At 35.7% G+C, this 27,303-nt stretch overlaps 1 protein-coding gene across 3 annotated transcripts in view; it reads right to left on the reverse strand.

Moving 5' to 3' along the window:
• The window catches only part of Stk4 (serine/threonine kinase 4), an 89,115-nt gene that overhangs the window by 56,302 nt on the left and 5,510 nt on the right, over positions 1 to 27,303 (reverse strand). For 2 of the 3 annotated variants that reach the window (XM_010631482.2, XM_010631483.1), the window contains exons 3-9: positions 20,546 to 20,674; positions 18,588 to 18,702; positions 16,487 to 16,651; positions 12,977 to 13,144; positions 11,285 to 11,422; positions 9,938 to 10,066; positions 9,084 to 9,270 (exon numbers count right to left, since the gene is read on the reverse strand). In XM_010631482.2, the coding sequence (XP_010629784.1) occupies positions 9,084 to 9,270; positions 9,938 to 10,066; positions 11,285 to 11,422; positions 12,977 to 13,144; positions 16,487 to 16,651; positions 18,588 to 18,702; positions 20,546 to 20,674 (1,031 nt within the window). Of the gene's footprint in view, positions 1 to 9,083; positions 9,271 to 9,937; positions 10,067 to 11,284; positions 11,423 to 12,976; positions 13,145 to 16,486; positions 16,652 to 18,587; positions 18,703 to 20,545; positions 20,675 to 25,747; positions 26,342 to 27,303 lie in introns of those variants that run through there. The other variant, XM_033767159.1, reaches the window with a different exon arrangement.

The raw sequence follows: 27,303 nt of genomic DNA on the forward strand, positions 1-27,303 counted from the left end.
GACAAGGAATTAGACTCTACACAGATGAAAAAGGGATATAGGGAAGGAGAGGTGGTGGAGTGAGTAAAAATGATCAAGATAAAATATGTGCATGTATCAAATCCCGAAGCTGACTGTAAACACTATGTAGCAAAAACATGTACTATCAAAAACAGTACAGGAATCACAGCAAAATTTTTTTTAAAATGTTGCTTGAGAATGGATACTAATGAAGCAACTTTTCTGCAGGAAGAAACAAAAGGAAATAATAACAATATAAAACAAAGAAAATACGTACAAATACAGAAACGTCATTTTCATAGCCATACCAAAGAGTACTCAGGGCCAATACATTACATTAGATGGTATACTAATAGCAATACTTAACATTCCCTAAGTCTGTCATAATTCATATTCAGAAGCACATTTCTACCAATATTAATGACAGAAATAGTATCTGAATCAGTTAGTAAAAGCTAACCTCAAGACAGCACTTCACTAGAAAACTCTGAAATGAAGCTTTCAATTCATGAACTATCCTAATTAGTCTTTTGAGGTTTCTTTCTAAAAACTAAAAATTAGAGATTAAACCATTTGGTGGTTTTTGTTGATTAATTTCAGACTCAGAAAAAGTTGCACTGTTACAAAGACTGCCCACATACCCTTTGCTCAGATGCTTCAAATGTCTACTAGCTAGCTAGAAAACCTTCATGTGTGTCATTGTGCATTGGGGTCTTGTTAGACACAATTCTAACAACATCACAACAGCCTAAGGTTTCACCAGAAGAGTCTCCCTAGAAATAGTCATCAAAAGACAAGAAATGTAGACTTTTTTTTACAATACTTAACAAGAAACCTACACCACAGTGACAATGAAGAATATATGTCAAAAAATGCTTGCAATCCAGGGCAATCCGAGACAAGACAAACTTTTCTCCAAGCTTCAACTTCTTCATTATATAGTAGGAATTTGACCCAACATACTCATATCTAAGGGATCCTGTGAAGGCTAAATAATATAATAGAAAAGAAACAATTCCCACAACAAGTAAACAACTTTGAATCTATATATATCAAACAGTACAACCTCAAAAACATAAAAATAAAATGAACCAAAACAAAACAAAAAAAATATATACAAACTAAATTTACAGATATTGGTAAGTCCATGCACCAAACAGTTAGAAAAAAACACACTCTTTTTTTATTTTTTATTTTTGGTGCCGGGGATCAAACTCGGGCTCTTGCGCTTGCAAGGCAGGTGGCAAAACCACTGAGCCAAATCCCCAGAGAAAAAAAAATATTCTTTCCAAGACACACAAACCATGTTCGACAAAAATTAACAAACATGCCAAGCTACAAATGTCTGAAAAAAACACTAAAAAGCTGTCACTATATACCATATTAGCCATATTCTCTTTGGTTGAAATTTTTAAATATGCAATTTTAAAATATCACACATGTAGCTTTAAAAAAGCACTTCTGAATAATTCACAAATTAAAAAAAGAAACACATAAAAAGCACAACCACCTCAAGCTCAGAAGAAGCAGTGACAACAAACACTATGAAAACAGATGAGATGCAGCAAAAGCAAAGCTCAGAGAAAAAGTCACAGTGTTAACTACTGCAGGAAAAAAGAAAATTATGCTTAAAAAAAAAATTTTTTTTGAGACAAGGTCTCGCTATGTAGTTCAGGCTGGACTTGAAATCACTATGTACCCCGGGCTGGCCTCAAACTCAGCACTCCTCCTGCCTCAGCTCCCCAAGTGCTGGGATTTATTACAGGTGTGCATCACCACACCTGGCAAGAAAATTAAAAAGCTAAGTGTTCAAATTAAAAGCAATACAATTTAACAACAATTTAGGATGTTTCTTTTTCTTTCTTCCCCAAGAACCACCTCATAAACTAGAACATTTTTTAACCTAGTTAAGTACAATCTATCAAATCCTGCTGCAAGATCAAACTCAATGTTAAAACATTAGAAAAACTTTTATTACAGTGACAAGTATGCCCATGACTATTCAACACTGTACTGGAGATTTTAGGCAAAAACAAATATATGTACATACTTATATATAAAACATATACACACATACATATTTGTACATATCAGAAAAAAAAACTAAGGTCATAATACACAGACAGTAAGACTATCTTAATTTTTTAAAAACTCCAGAAAACTTACAATTTATGAATAAAATAATCTACAAAAAACAAGCCATCTATAAAGCAAAAATATTAGCAATATGAGATTTTTAAGTATGTATCTGCAATATCAATGAAAATGATAAAGCATTTTAAGTTTAATAAAGGGATTTAAGTTTAATAAAGGTGAATAAAACTGTAATATTAACTAAGGATATAAGAGATAAACCAAAAAGATATTCACAAGCAGGAATTAACATCAGAGACAGGAATTTTGCCTCATTAATCTATCTATTCAATGTGATTAAGTCAAAACCCTAGGGATATTTTACACAATTTAATAGTGATCCTAAAGTACATATGCGAGAATGATGACACAAACTTCAAGTATTAGCCAGCATTGAAAAAAGTAAGGATATGGGGGAATCTACTTAAATTTTTTTTTATTTTAATGTAATACAAGTAGGTGTTAATAAGAAAATATAAAAGCCATTCTAGGAAAAAATAATTTTTCATAACAAAAATAAGAGAATAACACAGTAAATACACTTTTTATCATGATCCTAAAAGAATATATTTTCTATTACTAATATATCTCAGCTCATTTCCTCTACTCAAATAAATGGTCAAAGAAGGAACAAGAAAGTGCCAGGACCAAAGACCAGAATGAAGGGAAGAAGCATGTCTTTCAGATAGAAAAAATAAAATAGATGATTATGGATTGTAGTATTAAAAAAATCAAATTTGTACTATATTAAAGAAAATCCTCTATAACACATAGGAAAAAAGAGACATTTTTAAGACATCTGGGCAATAAATAATTTCTTTAAAAAGACATAAAAAATTTACTGTATAAGAAAATTCAGACAAATCTGACTTCATGGAAGTTGTTGTCTAAGACTGTAAAGTTAAAAGTATTAGCCATAGCTGGAGAAAATATTTACAATCCACATAATCACATGTAAAAAAGAGTATCCAAAAATCTAAGGAAATATTGCAAATCAATAGCAAAAAGATCAACAACAAAACAAACTAGGGATAGGCTATTTAGTATTAGACTTTTGTACAGTCAAGATAGAAATAAGCAAGATTAAAACTAGAACTGTGGGTACAGCTCTGTGGTAGAGTACCTACCTAGCATGTGTGAGGCCCTAGATTCAATATCCAGCACTACCAAAAAAATAAATTAAAGATAAAATTGAAGGGACCAGGCAACAAAACTATAGTCTTATTAACATTTATTTTTATACATAAAAAACTTTTTCCTAAATCAGTTCTACAGAAGAATTATTAGTTTTATTTTTTAAATTTACTGAATTAACCACTTAAACTGCTGAGTTTCAAAACTATGTGCCTAATGCCAATTCTAGTTTAGGTCAACTAAGAAATCTAGGAAGAGGAAAAGTTTCTATTTCGAGATGTTTTGGCTGGCTTCAGTGTCATTTGAACTTTGTCAGGTATGAAGTATCCAATCCTCTTAACTAAATAAAATAAAAACACTGTCCTGGTGTTGCTATGATTATTTAAAATATATTTAAAAGTAAATAAATAATAGTCTTGACTTACCATCATAAAGCCTATCACAGAAAGGAGATTTGTGAACTTGGACAGGGACACAATTTTAACTCATAACCTATTACCTAGCTCCCTCTGCTGGCCCACAGAAAGTACAATAAACTTAACAATAACAAAACCTCTCCTGTTAACTTTACTTCTCATATCACAGTACTAAGCTCTTAAATTCTTGGGGACAAATATAGTTCTTCTAGAACCTGTATAAAAAAATAAAAACATGGTAGATTACTTTCCTAGCTACAAAGGAGACCTTGGGTTCAATCCCCAGCATCACAAGGGGGAAAATAAAGAAGCAACAACAGCAGAGGAAGACAAAATAAACTTGTATTTCAACAAATAGAATCCTTCCAAAATCTCCAATCTGACATTTTATCCATGTAGGGATTTTCAAAGCAGTGGGTAATGGTGTGCCAATTACGATTCTTACAAGCATTCCCAAGACTGCTCATAAAGCAAGCAAATATCACACAACTTAATCCCTTCCTTCCAACTGCAGTCTTACTCCTTAGTATAAACACACACACACACACACACACACACACACACACACACACGCACAATCCCTCAGATGTAACAATATCGTTACCCATCAGAGGCACACCCTTTGAAAGCCATCTGCTTCTGGAAACCACGGGAACATATGCAGAGGAACTAGTTATGGAAACAGCCAAGAGAGTTATATTACTACAGGTGGGGACGTACCAACACGACCTGTAACCTAAGCCTTAGTTCTGGCCCCAAAAAACTTGCTAAATGGGAGCTATATGATACAGCGGTAGAGAGTGTGAGCTCTAAAATCAAGCACATCTGGATTCAAATTCTGGCTCTTCTATTATTCATTTTGTAATCATAAGCAGTAAATGAATGTCTTCACAATTCAGTTTCAACTAAGTCCAAATATAGTATCACAATAAATGAATTAACTTGAAATATAACTGACAAATAAGTTATACACATCAACACTGTACAGCAGCACTGGAATACTGTTTTAAAGCAATACTCTAGTTTAAAATTGAAAGCATTAAGTGCTAAATTCAAGAAACTAGAAAGACAATAAATTCAAATGAAGAAGGAGCTATAAAATGATTACCTGTGGTGGTCATGAGAGGAATACAAGTGAGAGAGGGGGCACACAGTAAATACTTCTGCAATGCTTTAATTTCTTAAACTGGAAGTAAGAACACAAACACTGTGTTCTCCATTAATTTTTATGTCAATTTCATGAAAAACATCTGACATTCCTTAGAATGGCAAAAGGCCTGGTAATATCAATTCTTAAAAAACCAAATTCTCATCCCCTGCTAATCAGAGTGTACATTATTTCAGTTAGAAGAGTAGTATATATGCCAGAGTTCATATCATGAGACTAGATATTGACTTACCCTAAAGAAATTAATGTCTAAAGGAGACATCCTTTAACAGCAAAAAGCTAGAAACAACTTAATATCCAGAAAAACAAATATATAATACACTGCGCTACATAGATTCTTCCATCACCTATCAGCAAGGATCCAGTTCACCCAAAAGTCCCCTGTTCAAAAACAGCAAGCTGAGCAGAGAATGGTGGTATGCGCCTGTGATCCCAAACACTCTAGGAGCCCGAGGCAAAAGGATCACAAGTTCTATTTAAGGTCATGTGAGCCACTTAGCAAGCTCTTCTCTCAAAAATCAAACAAACAAATAGTGGGGGATTTAATTCGGACCCTGAGTTGAATCATTTAATTACAGAGAACCGAGAAAGACAGAGACAACTCACGCGCGCGCGCGCACACACACACACACACACACACACACACACACACACACACACACAGGCTGCCTGTAACCCCAGCATTCTGGAAGGCTCAGGCAGGACGATGTCAAGTTCAAGCTTAGCCTGGAAAACTCAGTGACTTTGTGGGACCCTGACTCAATTTTTAAGAAAGGGCTGGGGGGTGTAGCTCAGCAGAATTCCCAAGGTTCAATCCCCAGGACTGCAAAGTAAAAAGGACCAAAGAGCAGCAGGTATCAATCTTCAGGCATTAGCTATTCATGGATATAAACATATGCACCAAAGATACAGAAACAAAGCATAGCAAATTACACACCAAATTCTTGATTAAGACTAATAAGAGATGCTGTGGAACTTTAACTTCATGAGTAAAGTCATGGGTGCTTTTTTCTTAGAACGTGTGAAATGTGGGGCTGGGGATTTAGCACAGTAGCACTGCGCCTGCCTCACCAAGCACAAAGTTCCAAGTTTGATCCCTGGGGGCTGGTGGGGGGGAATCACTTCTTGGCCTTTTGGTTAAGATCAAATGTGTGAAATGTGTCTTTAAAAAATACTAGTATGTTAATTCTACATACAACACACACATATTTTTGGTATATTATTTGTAGGGGCTTTTTTTGATGGTAGTTGTTTTGTTTTGAGACAGGGTCTCGCTACATAGCTCAAACTGGCCTTGAATTCACTGCGACCCAGACTGGCCTTGAACTCTTAGCAATCCTCCTGCCTCAGCCTCCTGAGTGCTGGGATTACAGGAATGCACCACCATGCCTGGCTATTTGTAGTTTTTAACACTATAATTTTTTTTAAATATCCATTTCATTTTTGTGTGAATTACATTATTTATTTCATATAGTAGTAGTAGACCTGGGACCTAATGTAACTTCTAAACTGTGAGTTTTCCTTATCATCAAACAAAGTAAGTATTCAGGTAGACATTCTGTAGGCAATTCTGCCCTTGCATGTGTTTCAGAAAAAAAGTGAGAAAGATGACTATCTGAGACAAGCACCATTAGCTATCCTCCATTTGTCCTTCAGATTTTGGTTGAGAGTACACCTTCTCTCAGATTCTCAAAACTGCATCAGTTAAGTGTTAATCACTTTTAACACGTAATTTGATTTATCTCCCTCTTTCATTTTTCTTTTCTATGAACATACTATCTGTTTTACATTTACAAAACTACAGTCATGCTATAATTTTGATTCCTCTTTTTTCCCACTCATACACATATTTCTCCAGGGCCAAATAAATCTCCAGGGATTTAGCTCAGTGGTTCCACCACCTGCCTCTCAAGAGCAAGGAATTGAATTCGAAACCTGGGATCCCTGTGGAAAAAAAAAAAAAAAAAAAAAAAAAAAAATTGTCCAATTCAGTAAGTGTTCCTAAAAACAGGATTTTAGATGTTTTTCAATGGCACAGTATTCCATCCTATGGAATGTATGTACCATAATTGTGAAAGTACCATAACATGAACAATCACCTGCACCTGAGCATTTAAAGTAATCCAGGTTTCTTTTTGCATTGTTTTGTTTTTTACAATTATAAGTACTATGTTTGGGAAAATTCTTGAATATACTTGTCTTTAATCTTCAATTATTATTTGTACCAGATTCTTAAAAGAGAAATTTACTGGGTAAAAGATTTGAATTTTAAAAATTCTTCATACATACTGCATTCGAGAAAAATTACACCAATTTATGAATCTACCATCATTATTACCATTCTTTCATCATGAATACAATATTAACCAAAAGCCAGAGACAGAGCCTGAAATCCAAAAATGTTTCCCTTTGAAAACAAGGAGCTGATTATTCACATTCAGATTCTAACCTGAAAAGTGAAGAGGGGACACCTGAGAACCCTGCTCTGCAACTGTCCATCCCAGCCACAATAAACAAGCCTTTTCCCCCGAACACCACCCACTGCTTACCTAGGATCCTATGCACACTGTTCTCTCAGCTGGAACAGCTCCACTCACCCTGCTGCTGCCTTTTCCCTCCAGAACTTTTCAGAGCCCCAGTCTAAATTACTCTTCCACTCTGCTTTGACAAGGCCCTCAGCTTACCCTCCATTAGAACTCATTTCATCCAGTGAATTGTAATTAATGATCTTTCCCCTAAACTGCACAATGAGTTTCTCCAGGGAAAAAACACCACTTCATTCCCTGCTATCCTCAGCACCTTCCAAAATATTTGGGAGATAGCGAGCATGAAGAAAAATTTATTGAATGAATTAGTCAATCACAAAGCAGAAAGTCTAGAGAGGAAGCCTGGCAAACTGTCTGTAAAGGGCCAGACAGCAAATATTTAAGACCGTATCATCTCTATCACAACTACTCAACTCTGCAGCTGTAGGCAACACTTAAACGAATGGTAATGAGACTGACCTGGAACTCACTATGTAGTCCAAGCTGGTCTTGAACTCATACCAAGCCTCCTGCTCAGCCTCCCAAGTGCTGGGATTACAGGTGTGCACCACATAGTTGTGTTTTAATATAATTTTATTAGCAAAAGCAGGTGGTACGTCACATTTGGCCCATGAGCTACAGTCTGCAAATCCCTAGTTTAAAGGATGGGTCTCTAAATTTTAAAAAGGGAAGAAAAATAAAGGAGATGAACAGATCACAGAGACTTAGTTCTTTAAATCTATGTAAAGTTTAGGCAAAATTTTACCTACACAAGTCAGTTACTATCATTTGGTACTTTGAGTTGGTCTATACTGCTCTGAGTAAGAGGAAGGACAATAGCTGAAGAGTACAGTATGGCATGCTAAGAGGGAAGCTCAAAACAAGGTGTTAGGCCTTCATCACAGAAAAAAGGACTAGTCAGATATAAAAAGAAGCAGAGAATTAGGCACGGTGGTGCACTTCTGTAGTCCTAGATATTCAGGAGGCTGAGGCCAGAGGATCACTTGAACCTAGGAACTCAAGGCCAGCTTGGGCAACAATGTGAGAAAAAGAAAAAAGGAATAAAGGTAGCAAGGGAGGGAAGGAGGGAGGAAAGGAGGGGCAGGGATGGGACTTGACAGAAATTATAATCTTGTACAGACATCTTTAAATGACTGACCACAGATAAACCTGGGTTAGACACACAGACCATCATGAAAACGGATTAAAGATATGCATGGTAAATAGGTCAGAATTTCATTATGCTTTGAGATCATGCATCAAAATAATGTATGTGTTTGAATGACAACATTCAATGACAGAATGAGTAGGTGGGTGCAAAAACAAAACTTCTCATTGCTGATGCTTTCTTATCTCTGAGTCCACATGACAGCTTTCCCTCTCCTCAAGCCTCCTGACCATGACTCTCTAATGTAAGCTCCTTTAGCTGTGGCAAAAGGAGGACTCAAAGCCGGGCGTGGTGGCGCATGCCTGTAATCCCAGCACTCGGGAGGCTGAGGCAGGAGGATCACTGTGAGTTCGAGACCAGCCTGGGCTACATAGTGAGTTCCAGGTCAGTCTCAACTACATAGTGAGACCCTATCTCAAAAAAACAAACAAAAAAAAAACCAAGGAGGACTCAAGACTGAGCATGCATGGGTCATGAGAGCCCACACTCTATAAAATGCATGCACTTTGACAAGTTAGTATATTTCATCAGAGCCTTACTTTTCATGGTCCCTTCCCCCTCCTCATCTTCTGCATTGATCACCATGGTGCCCAGCTGCGATGGCAACGTATCATCATGCTCAATCATAGTATTGGCTCCATCGCTCATGGTGCTGGCTACTCGGACAGTGCCCATCTCCTCACCCACTGCTCGAACCATTGTGCCAGAATCCATTTCATCTTCTTCCTGTAAAAGGACAGTCTCAAATCAGGGCTAATTTGATCATATGCCTTTGAATCTCTGAATTATGAATTACTGTTCCTGAATTATGGCTATCTTAATTACTAATACTTATCTTGGTTCAAATATTTCTGGATTTGACACTTCTTCTGGCTCTAAACTCATACTGCAGAACTGCAAGTATTCTTATTTAACCAAGGAAGACCATACGTTTACCCATGAGAGAGCAGCATATCAAACCTAAAGGATCCTCTTCCTCACCTATTCTCATTAGTTTTTGCAAGACAGATCTTAGAAGCGGACATGAGCACCCTTGGATTCTCAAGTGTGAGAAGAAGACTGTATATGTAAAAGCTACATGTTAAGTATAGATCCTAGATTTTCCAAATGGACTTGGAAAAACTAAGTCTCAGATCTGAGCATTCTTTCTTTCTCAAATAAAAAGTAAAACTAATCAGAAAATATGTAGGGAACAGAGTAAAATTTAAAAGAGTTTTAGAAAGCACCAGGGGAAGAACAAGTGCAGACTCAGAAATAATCCAGCAAGTCTAGGTCCAGGTCACGCAGGAAGAATTTTCAGCTGCAAGCGGATCCAGTATCACCTCACCTGTATTGACAATCATGAAATAGCAAGCATTAATGCCTGAGGATCCCAGAAAAGCTTGCCACTCACTGAGTTTTCTTCATCATCCTGGTCCACTTCCCGCTGCTGGGCTTCCTGACGTTTCAGTTTCACATCCATGGCTTCATTAATTAAGTCCCGCAGTATTGATACTCCTTTGGCACTCTTGACAAACGGGTGCTTAAATAAGAAGTGGAAACACTGGAGATAGCTTACATGGTGACAGAGCCAAACAGTTCCTGGCATACAGTAAGTAGCTGATATCTGCCTTAATCAATAAATAAACTATATTCACTTTATAACTCTGAGCAGAGAAGTACATATTCAGATTTTGCCCACTTTTTCAGCCTGGCTGGAATGCCTATGCCATTTCTTCTGTCAAATCTACAGATTTTCAACAAGGTGCTATCACCTCCTAGGCTAAGTTTTGTAAATATGTTGGGAGCCTGTTGCTACAGTGTTTGGAGAGCACACATAGCACGGGGTGGGAAGCAGGGATGCTAGCAATCTTGTGAAGCATGAAATGGTCCTGCACGCACGGCAAACAACTGTGGTGTATTCTGCACACCTTTCAAATGTCTTACAGTACATGTTACACTTGTAACAACACTGATTATTTTTAAGAGATACGAAAAATGTCTAGTGACTTGAGGAGGTGATTTTGCAGAGGGGAGCTTAAAGACATTGTTCTGACATCACTGCATAATTTATTCATCCCACTTACCCTTCTATACTATGTATTATAGCATTTCCAACTACATATTTAGGCAAAAAGGATTTTAGTATGAAAACACGGTCACTAAAACTGAACATAAATACCTAACAAACGTAGACTCAAGTATTATTCAATCAGCAAAGACACCTGAAGCAGAGGAACACTGCTCAATTTCCTTAATAAAAATTACTGCCATTATTTTTTTTAATAGTACTATCTTATTTTGTGTTTATAGCACGATGATAAAAAAAATCTCTGCTGTAAAAACTGCACATGTAAATTCTTCTGTTTGGGAGTTGCCTGTTGTTTTTAAAAATACTCTGATATGGTCCTGTGTTTCTTCTTTGCAATGCACTTTCCCCTTTTTTTTGGTACCAGGGATTGAACTCAGGCCCTTGCGCTTGCAAGGAAGGGGGTGGAAAACGAGCCAAATCCCCGGCCCTGTAATCTACTTTCTATTCTCCACCATGTGTCAGAGGATAAGGTCTCCAAGGCCTTCTAAGTGTTCTGCAGAGATTAAAAAGATATGTGGTACAGTATAGGAGATATTTTTCCATAAACTCTTATTACCCCATCTAGGCAGGAAAAGAATTTAGTAAGACTGTTGTCATTTAAGTTGCTGAAAGCATCCTCTAGTCAACAGCTGAGCGAAATGGAGGGCAGTAGGGTAGGGTGACTCATACCTGCAGGAGCTGAGTGGCTGTGGCTCTCTGCTCAGGGCTCTTCACAAGACACTGTTTCACAAAATCCATGAAGTTATCTGACCACAGCTCTGGCTTTCGGAATGTGGGAGGAGGGTTTGTTGGAATCATGAAGATTGCCTAGTTAAAAAAATTTTTTTGGTAAAATAAAAAAAGTGATGCAGCAATAAAAAATACAGCCAAAATATAATACAAAAATATAATTTACATTTGAAGCTTGGTAAAATGATTTTTTTTCTTATCCAGGTTTCACCCCAAGTCTCAACATCTTAAATATGACAACTAGAGGACTTGATATATTTCTCTCCTTCTCTTTCCCTCTCTTGTATGTAGTGCTTTCCCCTAAACCTTGCAGTATCAATGAAGCTTTTCATTTTCATTTTTTTAATACTAAATATATTACATGGCCTTTCAAAGTGGAAAGGCAACACCTACAAGTACCCATATACTGAAGATAACCTCACTGCGGTCTAATTTCCTGCCTCCTTCAAGGTCACCACCACTCTAGAAGGAGGTCATCAACCAGAAATCTCAAAATCAAAAGGTAAACGCCAAGCCAAGACAAGTCAAAAATTTTTGGGAAAAAAAGACAATTAAAAATCATTCCACTGTATCAAAAAGCACTTCAAAAAGATGCTTAAAGGAATTGCAGTTTTTGAAAGATTAAAACACTTTGCAATAAGCACCTTAAATTATATCCTTTAAATCTAAAAATATAACCAGTAAACCCTTCACTCTTCTCAACTTCTGTATAAGAGGGAAGCTTATCTTTGGGCACAGGAATACTTAAAAAAGAGGTTCAAGTCTTGCAATGGGAGAATGAATTAATTACAGACAAGAGGAAATGCTGGTTTGGAGAGTTATGCAAAGAGCTGTGGAGCTCCTGAGGAAGGCAAAGTTGCGGTCTTTTAATAGTGCTGTTACAAGGAGTTCTACAGATGGCAAAAGTCTGAGAACTAGGGTGTCAACACTGTAGGAGTTTCAGAGGAGATGAAGCCTATGTGACCTTAACAATGAAAAGTAGATGGAGGCTCGAGAGAAAAGAGTCTACAAAAGTCTGGGGTCTACAATCCAGTATTTACAAATTCTAGTACCTATGGAGGCCAGAAGGGAAAAAGATAACAAATGAATCAAACTAGATGTTATTGACATGAATTCAAATAAGGTATTACAGAAACACTAATAAATGATATCTGGTACTTAGTAATACAATAAGGAAGCATAGGAACTACGTGGAAAGCTCTTAAAGGAGACAACCCCTACTCAGCTCAAGTTAGCTCATGTTAAAATTTAGGTGCCTAAAGTTTGTTTGTTTTGTACCAGGGATTGAACTCAGGACCTTGCACTTGCCAGGCAGGTGTGCTACCACTGAGCTAAATCCCCAGTCCCTATGTCTAAAGTATAAAAGCATATTTAATTGTACAACTTAAACTAAAGATTTCTGTACCCTATATCCTGCCAGAGGGCTATTACCATACAACTTACTAGAATGGAGACAGGCAGATTGCACTCTATTAGTGATTATAAGCAGTCAGTGGAACTATACCATACGGTGACACTTAACAATTATAGACAGTTAATTTAGTGTTTGGAACTTTACCAACTACACCACTGAACTAACTTTGTAAAGCTGATCAATAACTAACCCCAGCGATTCTCCATCTATTTCCTTACCCTCATTGGATGGATATCAGCATATGGGGGCTTTCCTTCAGCCATTTCTATGGCAGTTATTCCTAGAGACCAGATGTCTGCCACACAATTATACCCAATTTCCTGAATCACTTCTGGAGCCATCCAAAATGGTGTTCCTATTACCGTATTCCTCTTGGCCATGGTATCCTAAAATAGAAAGAGGAGAGACTAAGCATTTTAACTACCAACAAAAAGAGATTTTTTTCCAACAGTAAAAATATCTTGAACTTAAAAATCTGTATAAAAACCATGACCAAGAATTCACAAGAGAATTTCAAATGACCATGAAACAAAAAGATTCTTAATCAATTGTTAAATACAAGATAAGATAAAATTTTAAATAACTGGCACTAATAATAGCATATAAGCTGGGTGTGGTGATGCACACACACACACATATATATGTATATCTGTATATGTATATATGTATATGTAATCCCAGCACTCAGGAGACTGAGGCAGAGGATCAATGCAAATTCAAGGCCAGACTGAGCTACCCAGTGAGTTCAAGGCCAATCTGAACTATATAGCAAGACTCTGTCTCAAAAACAAACAAACAAACAAAGAAACAAAACGCAAAATAAATGAATAAATGAATGATAACAGCATACAAAACCAGGCCCTGAAATACAGTGTCAATGGAGTATAAATTTTGGTACTCTATTCAGCAGGCACAATGCAACATTCACTAAATCTTTAAATGTACATATCCTTTGATCAAAATCTACTTGTAGAAATTTGTCTTATGTGGAAATGCCCTAAGACATACGCACATGGATTGTAGCAATGTTTATAATTGAGGGAAGAGACAAGGAAACAATTCAAATGATCCACTATCATGGGTCATTTGTTACATTACTGTAGTCTCATACTGAAACATCATGTTAAAAAGGAGAAAAAAAAAGGGGGACTGAGAACCCCTGGAAGTGTAGCTCAGCAGTGGAGCAATTATCTGGCATGTGCTAGGCTTTCAGTTCAATCCTTAGCACCAAAAAACAACATAACACATACACACACACACACACACACACACACACGCACACACACAGAAAAAAAGACACATACTTTTTTTTTCCACTGTGAAAAAAACATGTGATATGTTATAAAGCAAAAAAATTGGGTTGTACCCTAATGGTATAATTGACAATGTGAAATAGGAAGAAAAGGGCTAAAGGTGTAGAGGAAGTGGGAAAGGTAGGGGAAAGGAAGTAAGGGAAAAGAAAAAAATATGAGAAAATAAAAAATGAACATAAAGTATTTGTAAATAGGGAAGGGAGGAAGGGATAAAGGAAGGGCAGGGGTAAGGGGAAAAAATGAGAAAAGACCTGTTATGTAAAGGTACAAGATCCCAACGATGAATATAACTGTACTGTATAGCTAAAATGTACCAATAAACTCAATGAGGAAAAAAAATTGGGTTGCAAAACTATATGTAATATAGCCTTATTTTTGTAAACAGAAAATACAAATAACCTAATAAAACAATAATCAATAATAAGAAAAAAAGTTAGAGCATAACAAATAGAAAACCTTGAGTAATATACAGCAAGCCATGAACAGTAGTTATATATCTAGAAGGCAGAATCACTACAGACTTTTATTTTCTATACTTCTATAACACTATGATGACACATGTATTACATGAGCAATCAGGAAAACATATTCAAGTTTATAGATATAGCTGGGTCTTGGTGGTACAAGTATGTGATGCCAGCACTCGGGAGACTGAGGCAGGAGAATCGAAAGTTCAAAGCCAGCCTGGGTCACATAGGGAAGGCAAGCCAGCATGGACATAGTGAGACCCTGTCTCAAAAAAAAAAATACATATAAAAAATGATATGTAAAAAAGTTTTAATCTGTGGCTGAAAGAACATGTGGACACAGTACACATTACAGCAAATAATTACTTGCACATTTTTCCAGAATGGCACAGTCCTACTTTTTTAAACAGAACTAAAGATAAAAAAGGACTTTCCATCTTCATCATTCATGTTTGGTCCTTCTGAAATGCCTATGGCTTAATTAGGTTATGCCAGTTAAGAGTAAATGACAGGTTAAAAAAAAAAAGAGTAAATGATAGGTAACATTTCTGAACTGATCTCTCTCCATCCATCCTATGTAAAAACTTAACATAGGAAATAGCTTACCGCTTAGTCATTTCCTTAGTTCTGAAACTTCAAATTTGCAAGGGCGTTTTCATATGACGGTAGTCAACTTAGGTTTCACTAGATTATTTCAATTAGAAATAGATACATACTTGGATAGCTACAAATTTTTGAGACTTAAATGAGTAGATACTAATACCACATACATTTTTATTATAAAGTTATATTAGTATGTATAATAGTAGAGCAACAGAAAAATAGCCCAGAAACACTGTGGCACATGTACATACACACATTATGTAACAGACATTCTTAATTTAATATTATACTTTTATATAGCATCAGAAAACTAATATTGTTTGATACGGTTTAATGATTACCAACAATATGTGAAGAGTCCACAAACCACCTGGATAAGCTTCTAAGTTTTTTAGAACATCAAAACAAATTTCTGTCTGTTGTAATATAAGACTCCCTAACATGTCCCAAACAGATTTTAAAGTAAAAAATAAAACTATACATAACCAATTCTAAAATCCTTCTAATACATAGTTATGTATAGTTATATATAGATATACATATAAATATATATATACATACATAGTTACATACACACATGTGTGTATATCATTTCTACTCATTGATGTATAACATGGTTGTAAATTTTAATGTACACCTGTCTACAACTATTTCTGGTTTTTTCTATATACTTTCCTGGATTCTTGAGTATTTTACAAAACCAAATAAATTCTTGACTTCCTATTTTGAATTTTTTTTTCTCTTTTTTTCCCTGCCATGCATTAGTGAGATAGGAGGAGAATCAACAAATGAAACCAAGTGAGCGTGTCCAGTACAGTAACTATTAAATTATTACTTGGAAGCTCAATGAGATTATACTATGCCTTTTTTGAGGAAAGTAGCATGGATTTAATTTTTTCTTTCATTTATGCTTTTGTAGCTCAACAGAACTTAAATAATCATCTCTTCTTTCATTTTCATTTTTATAAAAATTTAAAACAAAGTTAAATAATGACCTGAACCATAGGAAAGGAACTGAAATAATCTATTAGCTTTCTTGTAACCTAATGGTAGATTCTATAATTTTCTACTAACAAAATTAAGCCAATTATTATATTTTAAAGATGAGTAAAAGAAATTGATCCTTCAGGACAAAGCTGAAAGTATCAATATAAATACCATTTTTAAGCCGGGTGTGGTGGCGCAGGCCTGTGATCCCAGCACTCGGGAGGCTGAGGCAGGAGGATCACTGTGAGTTCAAGACCAGCCTGGGCTACACAGTGAGTTCCAGTTAAGTCTCAAATATATAACGAGACCCTGTCTCAAAAAACAAAAGAACAAACAAACAAATACCATTTTTACTTACTGTAAGTTGACCTGCTACTCCAAAATCTGCAAGCTTTGCATGCCCTTCTGTATTTAGCAAAATGTTTCCTGCCTTGATATCTCGGTGTATTTTTCTCATAAAATGAAGGTATTCCAGACCTTTGAGAGTTGACTGTAATATTGTAGCTATCTCATCTTCTGTTAACTGAAAAAAGAGTGAGAAGTTCAAATCCTATGTTTACATCACACATTTGAAAAAGAAAAGTTAGATTTAAACTATAAACCTAAGATCTTATTCAACACCTGAGCAGCATCTGACTGCTTATAATACCATTTATGTGTTAACCACTCCCAAGTAGTATTTCCAAACCTGGTGTCTTCCCAAATATCAGATTCATACAGCTGCCTGCAACATCTCTGAGTATCTAGCAAGCATCATAAGAACACATTAAATCATTCTATCTCTACTCTACTTGGCACCCACCTACTCACCCAACTCACAACAACAACAGTAACAAGACGATGAAGTTACAGAACACTTAATAGTTTAATACAAACTATAGCTAATAATAGTTTATTATTTATCACATAATCAATCAATCAAAAAAATTTAGTTAAGTACCCAATATGAGCCAGGAACTATGCTAATAATATTAAAAATAGGTAACCTTTTCTAAGTGTTTAATCTGTATGAGGCACTATTTTTGTAATCTTATATAATCTTTATAAAACTACTAAATGAGGTGGAAGTACTATTATTATCACTATTTTAATCATAGTGTTTATCACTAACTGGTATTTCTTTTCTATTTACCATTAATTTTCTTTTCGTTGCTCTGCTAGAACGTGTGCTACTGCTTGAGACATTTCTAGCTAAATGAATATACCTTGAGACTATACTCCTAAGTGAAATAAAATAGACACACGTTTAAATACACATTGCTTCTCTGGTGTGAGAAACCAAAAGAGTAAAGAAGGACTAAAATGTATAATAGATATGGGGAAATAGGAAGAAAATGTTCAAATGGGAAGGGGAACAAGGGGGACGAGGGAAGTAAGGGACAAGGAAAAAAAAGGATAGAAGAAAAAAATGGAAACAAAGCTTGTGTAAATAAGGAGAAGAGGGGCTGAAGGGAGGGGAGGGGAATAGTTATATAAAGCTAAATATATAGAGAGATATATAGATATATATATAAAAGCTAAAACATAAGAAAAAAATTTTTAAGTGCGCTACCGTAAGAGCAATGTTATTGTCTATTTTATTTGCTACTGGACCCCTAAGGCCTAAAGCAGTGTTCCAATAACATTTATTGAGTTAATAAAAAGAGTTTAAGCAATTGAAATGAAGCCAGAACCCATGCTAAATATATAGAGAGATATATAGATATATATATAAAAGCTAAAACATAAGAAAAAAATTTTTAAGTGCGCTACCGTAAGAGCAATGTTATTGTCTATTTTATTTGCTACTGGACCCCTAAGGCCTAAAGCAGTGTTCCAATAACATTTATTGAGTTAATAAAAAGAGTTTAAGCAATTGAAATGAAGCCAGAACCCATGACTCTTAGGTCTTATTCCAGCAATCACAGTAATAGGAAATAATCTTTCACATTGAGGTTACTCTCTGATTAACAGGATGTAGAAGTAGAGAAGATTAATCTGAACATACTGGTGAGAAGAGAAATTCAAATCCAAAATTAAACATTTAAAATTTATTCCACCAGGAGTGGCAGTGCACACCTGTAGTCCCAGCACTTGGGAGGCTGAGGCAGGAGGTTTGCTGTGAGTTCAAGGCCAGCCTGGGCTACACAGTGACTTCAAAACCAGCCTGAATTACTTATTGAGACTCTCGTCTATAAGTAAGTAAGTAAATAAATAAATAAATTCCATAACCAAGATCTGACAACCATTTTCTCCCAGTAAGAAATAAACCATGATAAAAATCACCAGACTGAGTTAAGTGTCAGAATTGTCACATTTAGGAGATAAAAGTAAAGTGGGAGACAGAGCATGGAAAAGGAGAAATTTGACTGTCATCTTCCTGGATACAACAGTAGAGAAACATATGAATAAAAAGCCAAAGAAAAGAAAACGGCATAAGACCACTAGCCAAGCAGAGTTATTCTAGAAAGTAAACTTACTGTTTTATTTCGTAATCGAATGATATCAGATACAGAACCGGCCCCACAGTACTCCATAACAATCCACAGGTCTGTGTTCTTAAAATAACTGCCATAATACTTGACTACATGTGGGCTGGAGAGAGATGTAATACAGATTAGTGGAATGGCCTTCAATCATTTCTATTAATTCATTCTGTTCAATATTTGAAAACCAATTTCTCATCTCAAAAGATCAATTATTCCCAAATAAGAAAAAATGAGCAGTCTTCTCAGAATGTAAAATAGGCTAGCTTTTCCAAAGATTATTAAATAACAGAAGTGTAAAAAAATGAGTACTTTAACCAACATTTCTAAGTCTACAATTAAAAAAGAATCAGATATTCAAAAACAGCAACATAAGCAGAACTGGAAATAATAGTGAACATTTAGATGCTATTTAAATGTCCACCCAACATTAGAGAATTTAAGAAATAATTATCATCACATAATGAACATCATGAATACATGAAAAATGTTTATAGAGTATATAACATGAGAAGATACCCTGTTTATCAAAAAAAGAAAAAAGGACTGGCTACAAAATAGTAGGCACAGTAAAACTCCAAAAAGAGACATGGAAGAATATGAGCATCAAGGAATATTAAACAATGATTTCTCAAAAGGGAAAAGTGATTTTACTTCTTTCTTTCCATTTGCATTTTTCTAAAAAGTCATATGCACTTTGTGATAATAAATCACGCTATAAATCTAAAAAATAAGGAGAAAAAATACACAGGATAAATCTGGAATTTTAGGTCTCAATATTGAAAATACAAAACAAGAAATTTCAGAGAGAACTAACTTAATCTGGACAATCCAATCAAGAAGAATGGGGGCTGGGCCAGGGATTTCGCTCAGTGGTTCTGCCGCCTGCCGTGCAAGCGCAAGGTCCTGAGTTTAATCCCTGGAATAAAAAAAAAAAAAAAAGACAAGAAAGAAAAGAAAAGAAAGAAGAATAGGGGCTGAATCTAGCAGACGGTGACCACAAAAAGAAACTGAGGGAGCGAGAACAGAACTGGCTCTTTGGGCTGGGGATTTAGCTCAGTGGTGCCCACACCTGCCTCACAAGCACTAGGACCTGAGTTTGATTCCTGGTACCCCCCCCCCAAAAAAAAACTGTCTGTTTGAAGTCTGTAAGACTTAAAGTTCATAGGTAAATTTCTTAGCAGGCAGTTCCACCTGCTCTTTGTTGAAGCTTTACAGGAAAGCACTAAGCTGATCTGACCAAAAAAGTTTTGGAAAATGTATGCCGCCTCAAGTGCAAAACTTTTTCATCCCTCCTTCCAACTCTCCAGAGCTGGCATCATCTTTAACTGTATGTTTCTCTCAAATCTAAATAGTGTGGGTAAGCCTGCTCCATCATAGTGACCAACCCATGTTATCACAGAATATGAGAGCAAACCACGTGCTTTCCTGTGGCTGCCTGGTAACCCAACTTCCTGCTTACTACATTTGAGAAATCTTAGTTCCTCAAAAATAAAATACTTAACTATTCTCAGCTCGAATAACTTTTTAAATATGAAGGAACAGTAATATATAAATTAAGCATTTTCTTTTTACAGACCAATCTAATATTCTAAAATTTCTAGAGCTAAAAAGCATTTGAACTATGTTGTCTAAGCTGTCTCTACAGAAACGTTTCTCATGAAGAAGAGAGATCATTATCAAAAAGAGAAAGAAAAAAAAAAAGCCAGCAATACCTCTGCTTCTTCTTCCTAGTTTCTAAAAGGACTTAGTGAAGAAGGAAAAAAAATGCAGAAATAGAAATTATCAAAGTTTAGCTATAAAAACATACAACTTTTCATTTTTTTTCTGAAATTCCACTGACCTCTGCTTTCTGCAAAATAAGTAAATGAATGTCTAGGTGTCAAACTCTAAGCAAGCACAACAAATCCAAACCCATGTCCTCTCCAAAAGAACCCCAAGTGTCTTTTTACCTGTCACATTGCTGCATTATTGAAATTTCTTTGATTATTTCTTGAAGATCTGATTCCACGGGAACTTGTTTAATAGCAACAATCTGACCAGTCTCCTTATGAATAGCTTTGTATACACTGCCATAGGACCTACAATTGGAGGAAGGAAAACATTTAGAAAATCAAAGCAGGCTAAGAGATAAGAAGTGGTACAACACAAAAACTCTAATTTATATCCGTAAGTACTTACATCCCTAAGTATGTTACGTATGTACATATACTTAGCTAGACTTGCAAAACTAAGATAAAGTATACATTTTGGGGGAAAAGTGACACCTTAAAAACTTCATACCTAAACTTATGAATGAATTATTGTGAAATAATTATAACTTCTGTGCACTGTTAAGCATGTCTGCTAGAAAATATACACCCCTCAGTTCAACCTTAAAAAAAATGAGAAAGAGATGGTTATGCCTATTTTAATAGTAAATATACAAATATTCAGAGAACTTACATGATATTCCCGATGTCACTTAAGTGATAAATAGTGTTTGGTTCAGGAGTTGAACTCAGGCTGTCTGAATACAATGTTTGTCTCTCCACATCTATACCCAAAGTACAATATAAAAGTGTTTGCTTTCTTAAATTAATTTGATTACCATAGATCTTTCTGTCCTTGTCTCTTATTTGCAATAATACTTAAATTATTATGAAAAGCAATCAAAATCTAAGTCTCTATAATGCTAGTATCAGAAGAATTGTGCAAATATAAGTACTTTTACCTTCTATTCCATTTTTCTTTAAGAATTTATTATTAAAATGAATAGAAAGTTCATTCATTCAACTTGAGGGCTATAAGAACATTAGATTTAGTATCTCAACACCTAGGATTACATTCTACTACCACTACATACTATTACTTACAAACACATTATTAGCTTTGTTATGCCTCCACTTCCTCAACTGTAAAATAATAGGACAAACTACAAGGGAGTTGTGCAAGTGAGATACCTCAACTTACACAGATTTTTCATTAGAATCCTGGGATGCTCTGAGTGAAATAATGTGTAAACTGCCTTTGAGGCTTCCCTAACACATCTATTTCTGCATACTGTCTTGGTGAAAAAAAAAAACACCAAAGTAATGGTGCCATCTAGTATGTTTTGCCATCTAGCAAAACACCCTACCTTCCCAAAAGATGCTTGAGAATAATTTCAATGTCAAAGTAACACAAAATTTTTAAAAATCCATGCACAATACATAAAACTCAGAACGCATGCACACCAGAATTCCTGTATTTGCACCAGGGATTTAGCTCAGTGGTTCCACCACCTGCCTTGCAAGCACAAGGACCTGAGTTCGATCCCCGGTACCAAAAAAATAAATAAATAAAATAATAATAATAATAATGATAATTCCTTTGCAAAACTGGCATAATGATACTTAAATATGGCATCAATTTTTTGTCACAGAAAGGCAACTACTGACCATATGGTGGAAGACCCAACCACTGCCCATCTTTCTTGCTAAAAATAACCTTGGTTTATTAGCACAGCAACATGCTTGGTCTTAAGGAATAAATTATACTGGGCCAAGCTAGTCACAGTATTCCTTGTCCCTTTTGCCAGTGACTGAACTAGTAACAAGTATATGACCTAGTTCTGGCCAACAGTATTTCATTAGAATTCTGTTGAAGGATTTCTGAGAAAGATTTTTCTCTTCTGGCAACAGAGAAGCACGTAAGACTCATTTCCACCTCCCTTTTTGTTTTGGTTGCTGTTGAGTGAGGGGTGACACTTAAAACTAATAAAATCATCTTGAGACTGTAAGAACTGCCAAAATATCACATCATTAAGTCAATTAACCCCTTCTGAAATCTCTTATCTCAAAATTTATTCAGTTATTAAATGCCTTTATAGGTTAGCCACTACTAGTTGAAGTATTCTGTCACTCCTACCCAAAGGTATTTTTGATAAATTAGATCCTACATATCTGAAAATTATTTCATCTTCACTCTACAATGAATTTTGCTGGTCATAGAATTCTTTCCTTCAGCACTCTGACTGCAGTTTTCCAGGATCTGCTGTTGCTGAGAAGGCCACTTTCATCAAATTACCACTGTCCATAAGGAACCTCTACATAGTTTTTAAGATGCCTTCTTTCTCCTTAATTTTCATTCTACAATTTTACTTCACCTATGAGCTGATTTATCTGGCATTTCATAAGCTTCCTCAATCAGAGGGCTCATGTCTTTCAAGTATAGAAATTCTCAGCATTTTCTCTTTATTTCATTTTTTAGAATTCCTGTTGAACCTATATTGGACTTTCACAATTTGTGTTGCTTTGGTTTCCAAAACTATTTTTGTCTTGTATTTTGTGATTAGTATCATTAGTCATCAGTTTCATTTCTCTCTTTCAATTAATGAATTCTCTTCATCTTGTCCAGTTTGTCATTTATCCAATTATTGGTTTTTAAAACTTCAATTATTATAGTCTGGTGTTCTTCTTTCAAGGATATTATTTTGTCCTTTTAGCTTTTTGAAAACTGCAAATGTATTTCTTTTCAAGCAGACATGGTAGCACGTGCCTGAAGTCCCAGATACTTGGCAAAGTAAGGCACTTCAGCTCACAAGTTCCAGACCAGCCTGGGCAACATAAAGAGACACCATCTCAAAAAAATAAAAGAAAATCTCTTGTAAGATGGCCCCATTATTTCTGCATCCTTGAGTGTGAATTCTCCAACTTACGAGTACTGATTATCTATCTTCTCATGGCAGTGGATTACTTTGAATGAATTACTTCAGAGTGGATTACTTCAGAGTGCTAAAGTATTTTCTACTACACAATGCTCAATGAGATGGTTTCATGGTTCCTTCAGTCCTGTTGCCTGGAGTCCTTGAGGGCCTTGCTATTCAGGATATCATACCTGTAGGTAGTGGAGACCCAGTTCCTATTGTTTAGACTGGTATTTCTGCTTTTTTCCTAGGTCATAAGAAAGTAAGTTAAGTTTATTTTAGCTTTAGTTCACACATGGGGAATCTAGTCTCAGCCCATTACTTCACACAGGAAGTCCAACTACAATCTCCTGGTAAGTAGAAGACATCCTTTTCTTTCTTCTTATTATGACAGATCCATTTTTACCCCTGGCTGTTAGCTGCCTGTATATCCTTATTATAAAACGTTCTTATTATTCAAAAATTCTTTATAATAAAAAATATTTATAATAAAATTTAAATATTCAGATATTCTTTTTAATAAGAATTGAATATTCAAGAGAATTGATATTCATTAAGCTGGGTCTCATTAAGTTGCCTAGTCTTGCCTTGACCTTGAGACACTCTGGCCTCAGTCTCCAGAGTAGCTGAGATTATAAGCATATGCCAACACCCCTGGCTTATTCATCTTATCTGTAAGAATCAGAAACAAGAAAGCTCTGCATGTACTCACTCAGCAGTCATTACCAAGGCAGTCTCCAGACTTCCTTATGCTATTTTGATAGCAAAGAAAACTCCAACAGTTTATATGAACTGAGATGTATGATTCCAACTACTGTATTTATAGCAATCTCATGAAGAGTTAGAAGTCTTCAGCAATCATCCTCACTTATAGGCAAGTCCCTTAACACCTGATTTCCTACAACTAACCCTAAATGACTGAATTTTTCTTTTTTTTTTTGGTACTGGGGATCCAACTCAAGACCTTGCACTTATGAGACAGGCAGCAGAACCTCTGAGCTAAATCCCCAACTGGACTGAAAGAATTTTAATGGGCAGAGAACAAAGATGGTAAAGTAGATGTTTTACATAAGCCATAAAAGGCAAGGATGAACGTAGAAAAACTGAAATAATAGAGGATCTGAGGCCAATGTAATCAAGTACAAATCTTACTGTCAATATCACTCACTACTAGGATGCTTTTTTATTGCCCTATAATAAAAACTTAAGTCACTGTGTAAAACTTTTAAGTGTAAGAGAAAGAAAAAGGAGGGAGAATCCAACTCCAAACACTTTCTACTCATCTTGGCCTGGCACTCTGGCTATACTCTACTAAAGATCCATAAGATTTTCTCAAAATGCAGCATGACTGCAGCCTACAGAATCCAAGAGTTCTTTGGCAAGAGTGCACTTCACAAGACCCAGGTTGGTGAAAGTTCACAATCCATTCATTCTCCAGAAAAATTTAAAGATGACACAGTATCTTGTATTCAGAAAAGTAAACTACTTCTGCTTCAAGATCTTGCTAATTCAATGAAGTCTGCTCAGTTTAAGTCTGAATGACAGAAATCCACATATATCTGTGGTATATTTTTAAAGCCCCATAAGGTGACAGCATGGGGGAAAAAAAGATTCAAAGTTTTACTTGTTTTCTTCTTTTTCGTTTTTTTTTTTTTTTTTTTTAAGACAGGGTCTCACTATGTAGCTGAAACCTGGACTCACAATGTAGCCCAGGCTGGTCTTGAGCTCACAGCGATCCTCCTGCCTCAGCCTCCCGAGAGCTGGGATTACAGGCATGCGCCACCACGCCCGGCATATTTTTCTTCTTCTTGATGACACCTTTATAGAGAAACTCCCATTTCTTGCTGAAGATATCCATAGGTCTAAAACATGATTTTTAAAAATCATAATTAGCTTAGTTTTTCCTTAGTATATTCCTGACATATTGTCTAGTTTTCTTTTGACAGTCCCCAAATCCAATTAAGCCAGAGTCACCCATAAGAATACCTAAATATACTTAAAACACTTAAGATTTAACTTTGATTTGATATGAACTCTGAAAAAAATTAGTTGATATTACAATAGTTATGACTTACTGAGAACTTATTATATGACAGGCACTATATCTAATACTTTACCCCTATTATTTCATGTAATACTTGCCATGGGCCTATGAAGTAGATACTATTATTATTACTTTTATCGAAGAGGATTGTGAAGTTCCAAAATAACAAGCTCAAGTTTACTTACTTATTACAACAAGTAGTAGAGCAATAGTTTTAACCCAGCTCTGTGTGACTTCACAGTCTACACAGTTACTTCTACAACCTACCTTTATTAAAAATGAAAAAACTAGTTACATAAACAATTATGCTCACCTGACCTTATCTTATTCCAACTGTTACGTTAAGGGTCATGGACTCAATGCCTTAAGGAAAATATCAAGGATGACAAGCTAAAGCTTAAAATGGCAAGCAAGAGATGTAGAGGGACTGTCACTTTCCCATACCTTTAATGATGCCAGTCAGCTGGCAGTCTTCTGAGTCATTTTGGAATTCTTTTGTCAGCGCAGCTGGTATTATCTTTTACTTCTCTGCTTGATTTCTTGCTGGATTCCAAGAGTCTTTTTCCAACTCACAAAGAGTTGGAGTCTAATTTTTTTTACAAGGAGTTAATCCATGAAAAACAATTCTACGTAATCCAGGATTGGGTTTAATATTACAGATCTATGCATGGCATAATATTAATTTCCAAACAATGTAAAACAACAAGAGCTGTTACTGTTATAGTCTGGATCCAGAATATCCTCCAAAGGCTCATGTTTTGAAGTTTGGTCCCAGCTGGTGGCTGGGAGGCAGTGGAAACTTCAGGAAGTGATTCCTAGTTGGAAGAGGTGGGTCACTGGAGGTTTGCCTTTCCAGGGTATATTTTGTCTGTCCTTGCGCTCTTTGCGTTCTGGTCAACATGAGATGAGCGGTCTCATCTGCTGCATGTTACTGCCACCATAATACTCTGCTTCATTCAGGCCTAAGGCAATAGAGCCTGCCTACCATGGACAGAAACCTCCAAACCCATGAACCAAAATAAATCTTTCTCAGGCCAGGGATTTAGCTCAGTGGTGCCACTGCCTGCCTTGTAAGCGCCATGTCCTGAGTTCGATCCCCAGTACCAATAACAAATCAAAATAAATCTTTCTTCCTTAAATTGTTTTTCTCGGGTATTTTGACACAGCAACAAAAAGCTTATTAATAGAATGGCTGATGATTTTAAAGAGCATAGTCACTAAAACATTTTTAATGTTAATATGTCAGGACATCTCTTAAACTAGCAGTATTCCTGAGGGATTAAAAATTCACACATATATACACACTTGCTTACGAAAGCTCGAACCATCTATGAAAGATACATTCGAAACTGCTGCAGTGGTGATTCTAGATGGCTGACAGAAGCAAAGGGCAGATTTTTTTTTTTTTACTGTATATATACTTTTTTACTTTTTGTATCATATAAATTTATTACCTACTCAAAAGTTAACAACAAACACTTAAGAAAAGGTGCTCCTAATATTTTAATGTCCTGGGTTGGCTTTTTTTTTTGTTTTTTTGTTTTTTTTGAGACAGGGTCTCACTATGTAGTTGAGACTGACCTGGAACTCACTATGTAGCCCAGGCTGTTCTCGAACTCACAGCGATCCTCCCGCCTCAGCCTCCGAGGTTCTGAAATTATAGGCATGCACCACCACACCTGGCTCTGTTTTGTTTTTGTTTTTGTTTTTTAACAAAAGAGGCTGAGTAGGAAAAATTTATTGAAAGATAGCTTCTGTCTAAGAGAGACAAAAGGGGAACCAGAAGGTGGGTTGCCCCTGTCATCGTTATTAAAGAAAAAATAAATATACAGAATCAATACTGAATCCCAATTTTTTTTACAATCAGAAGCCATGAAGAGCAAATAAAAGTACATATGGCTGATCTAATTAGTACAGTTAACCAGATAAAATCATACAAACCATAGATTTTGCAAGAGGGAAAACAACAGATGTCCTTGATAATAAAAACTGGGAATCAT

The sequence above is a fragment of the Fukomys damarensis genome, unplaced genomic scaffold (genome assembly GCF_012274545.1).
Source record: "Fukomys damarensis isolate Sample0158 unplaced genomic scaffold, DMR_v1.0_HiC HiC_scaffold_22, whole genome shotgun sequence".
Lineage (NCBI taxonomy): Eukaryota > Metazoa > Chordata > Mammalia > Rodentia > Bathyergidae > Fukomys > Fukomys damarensis.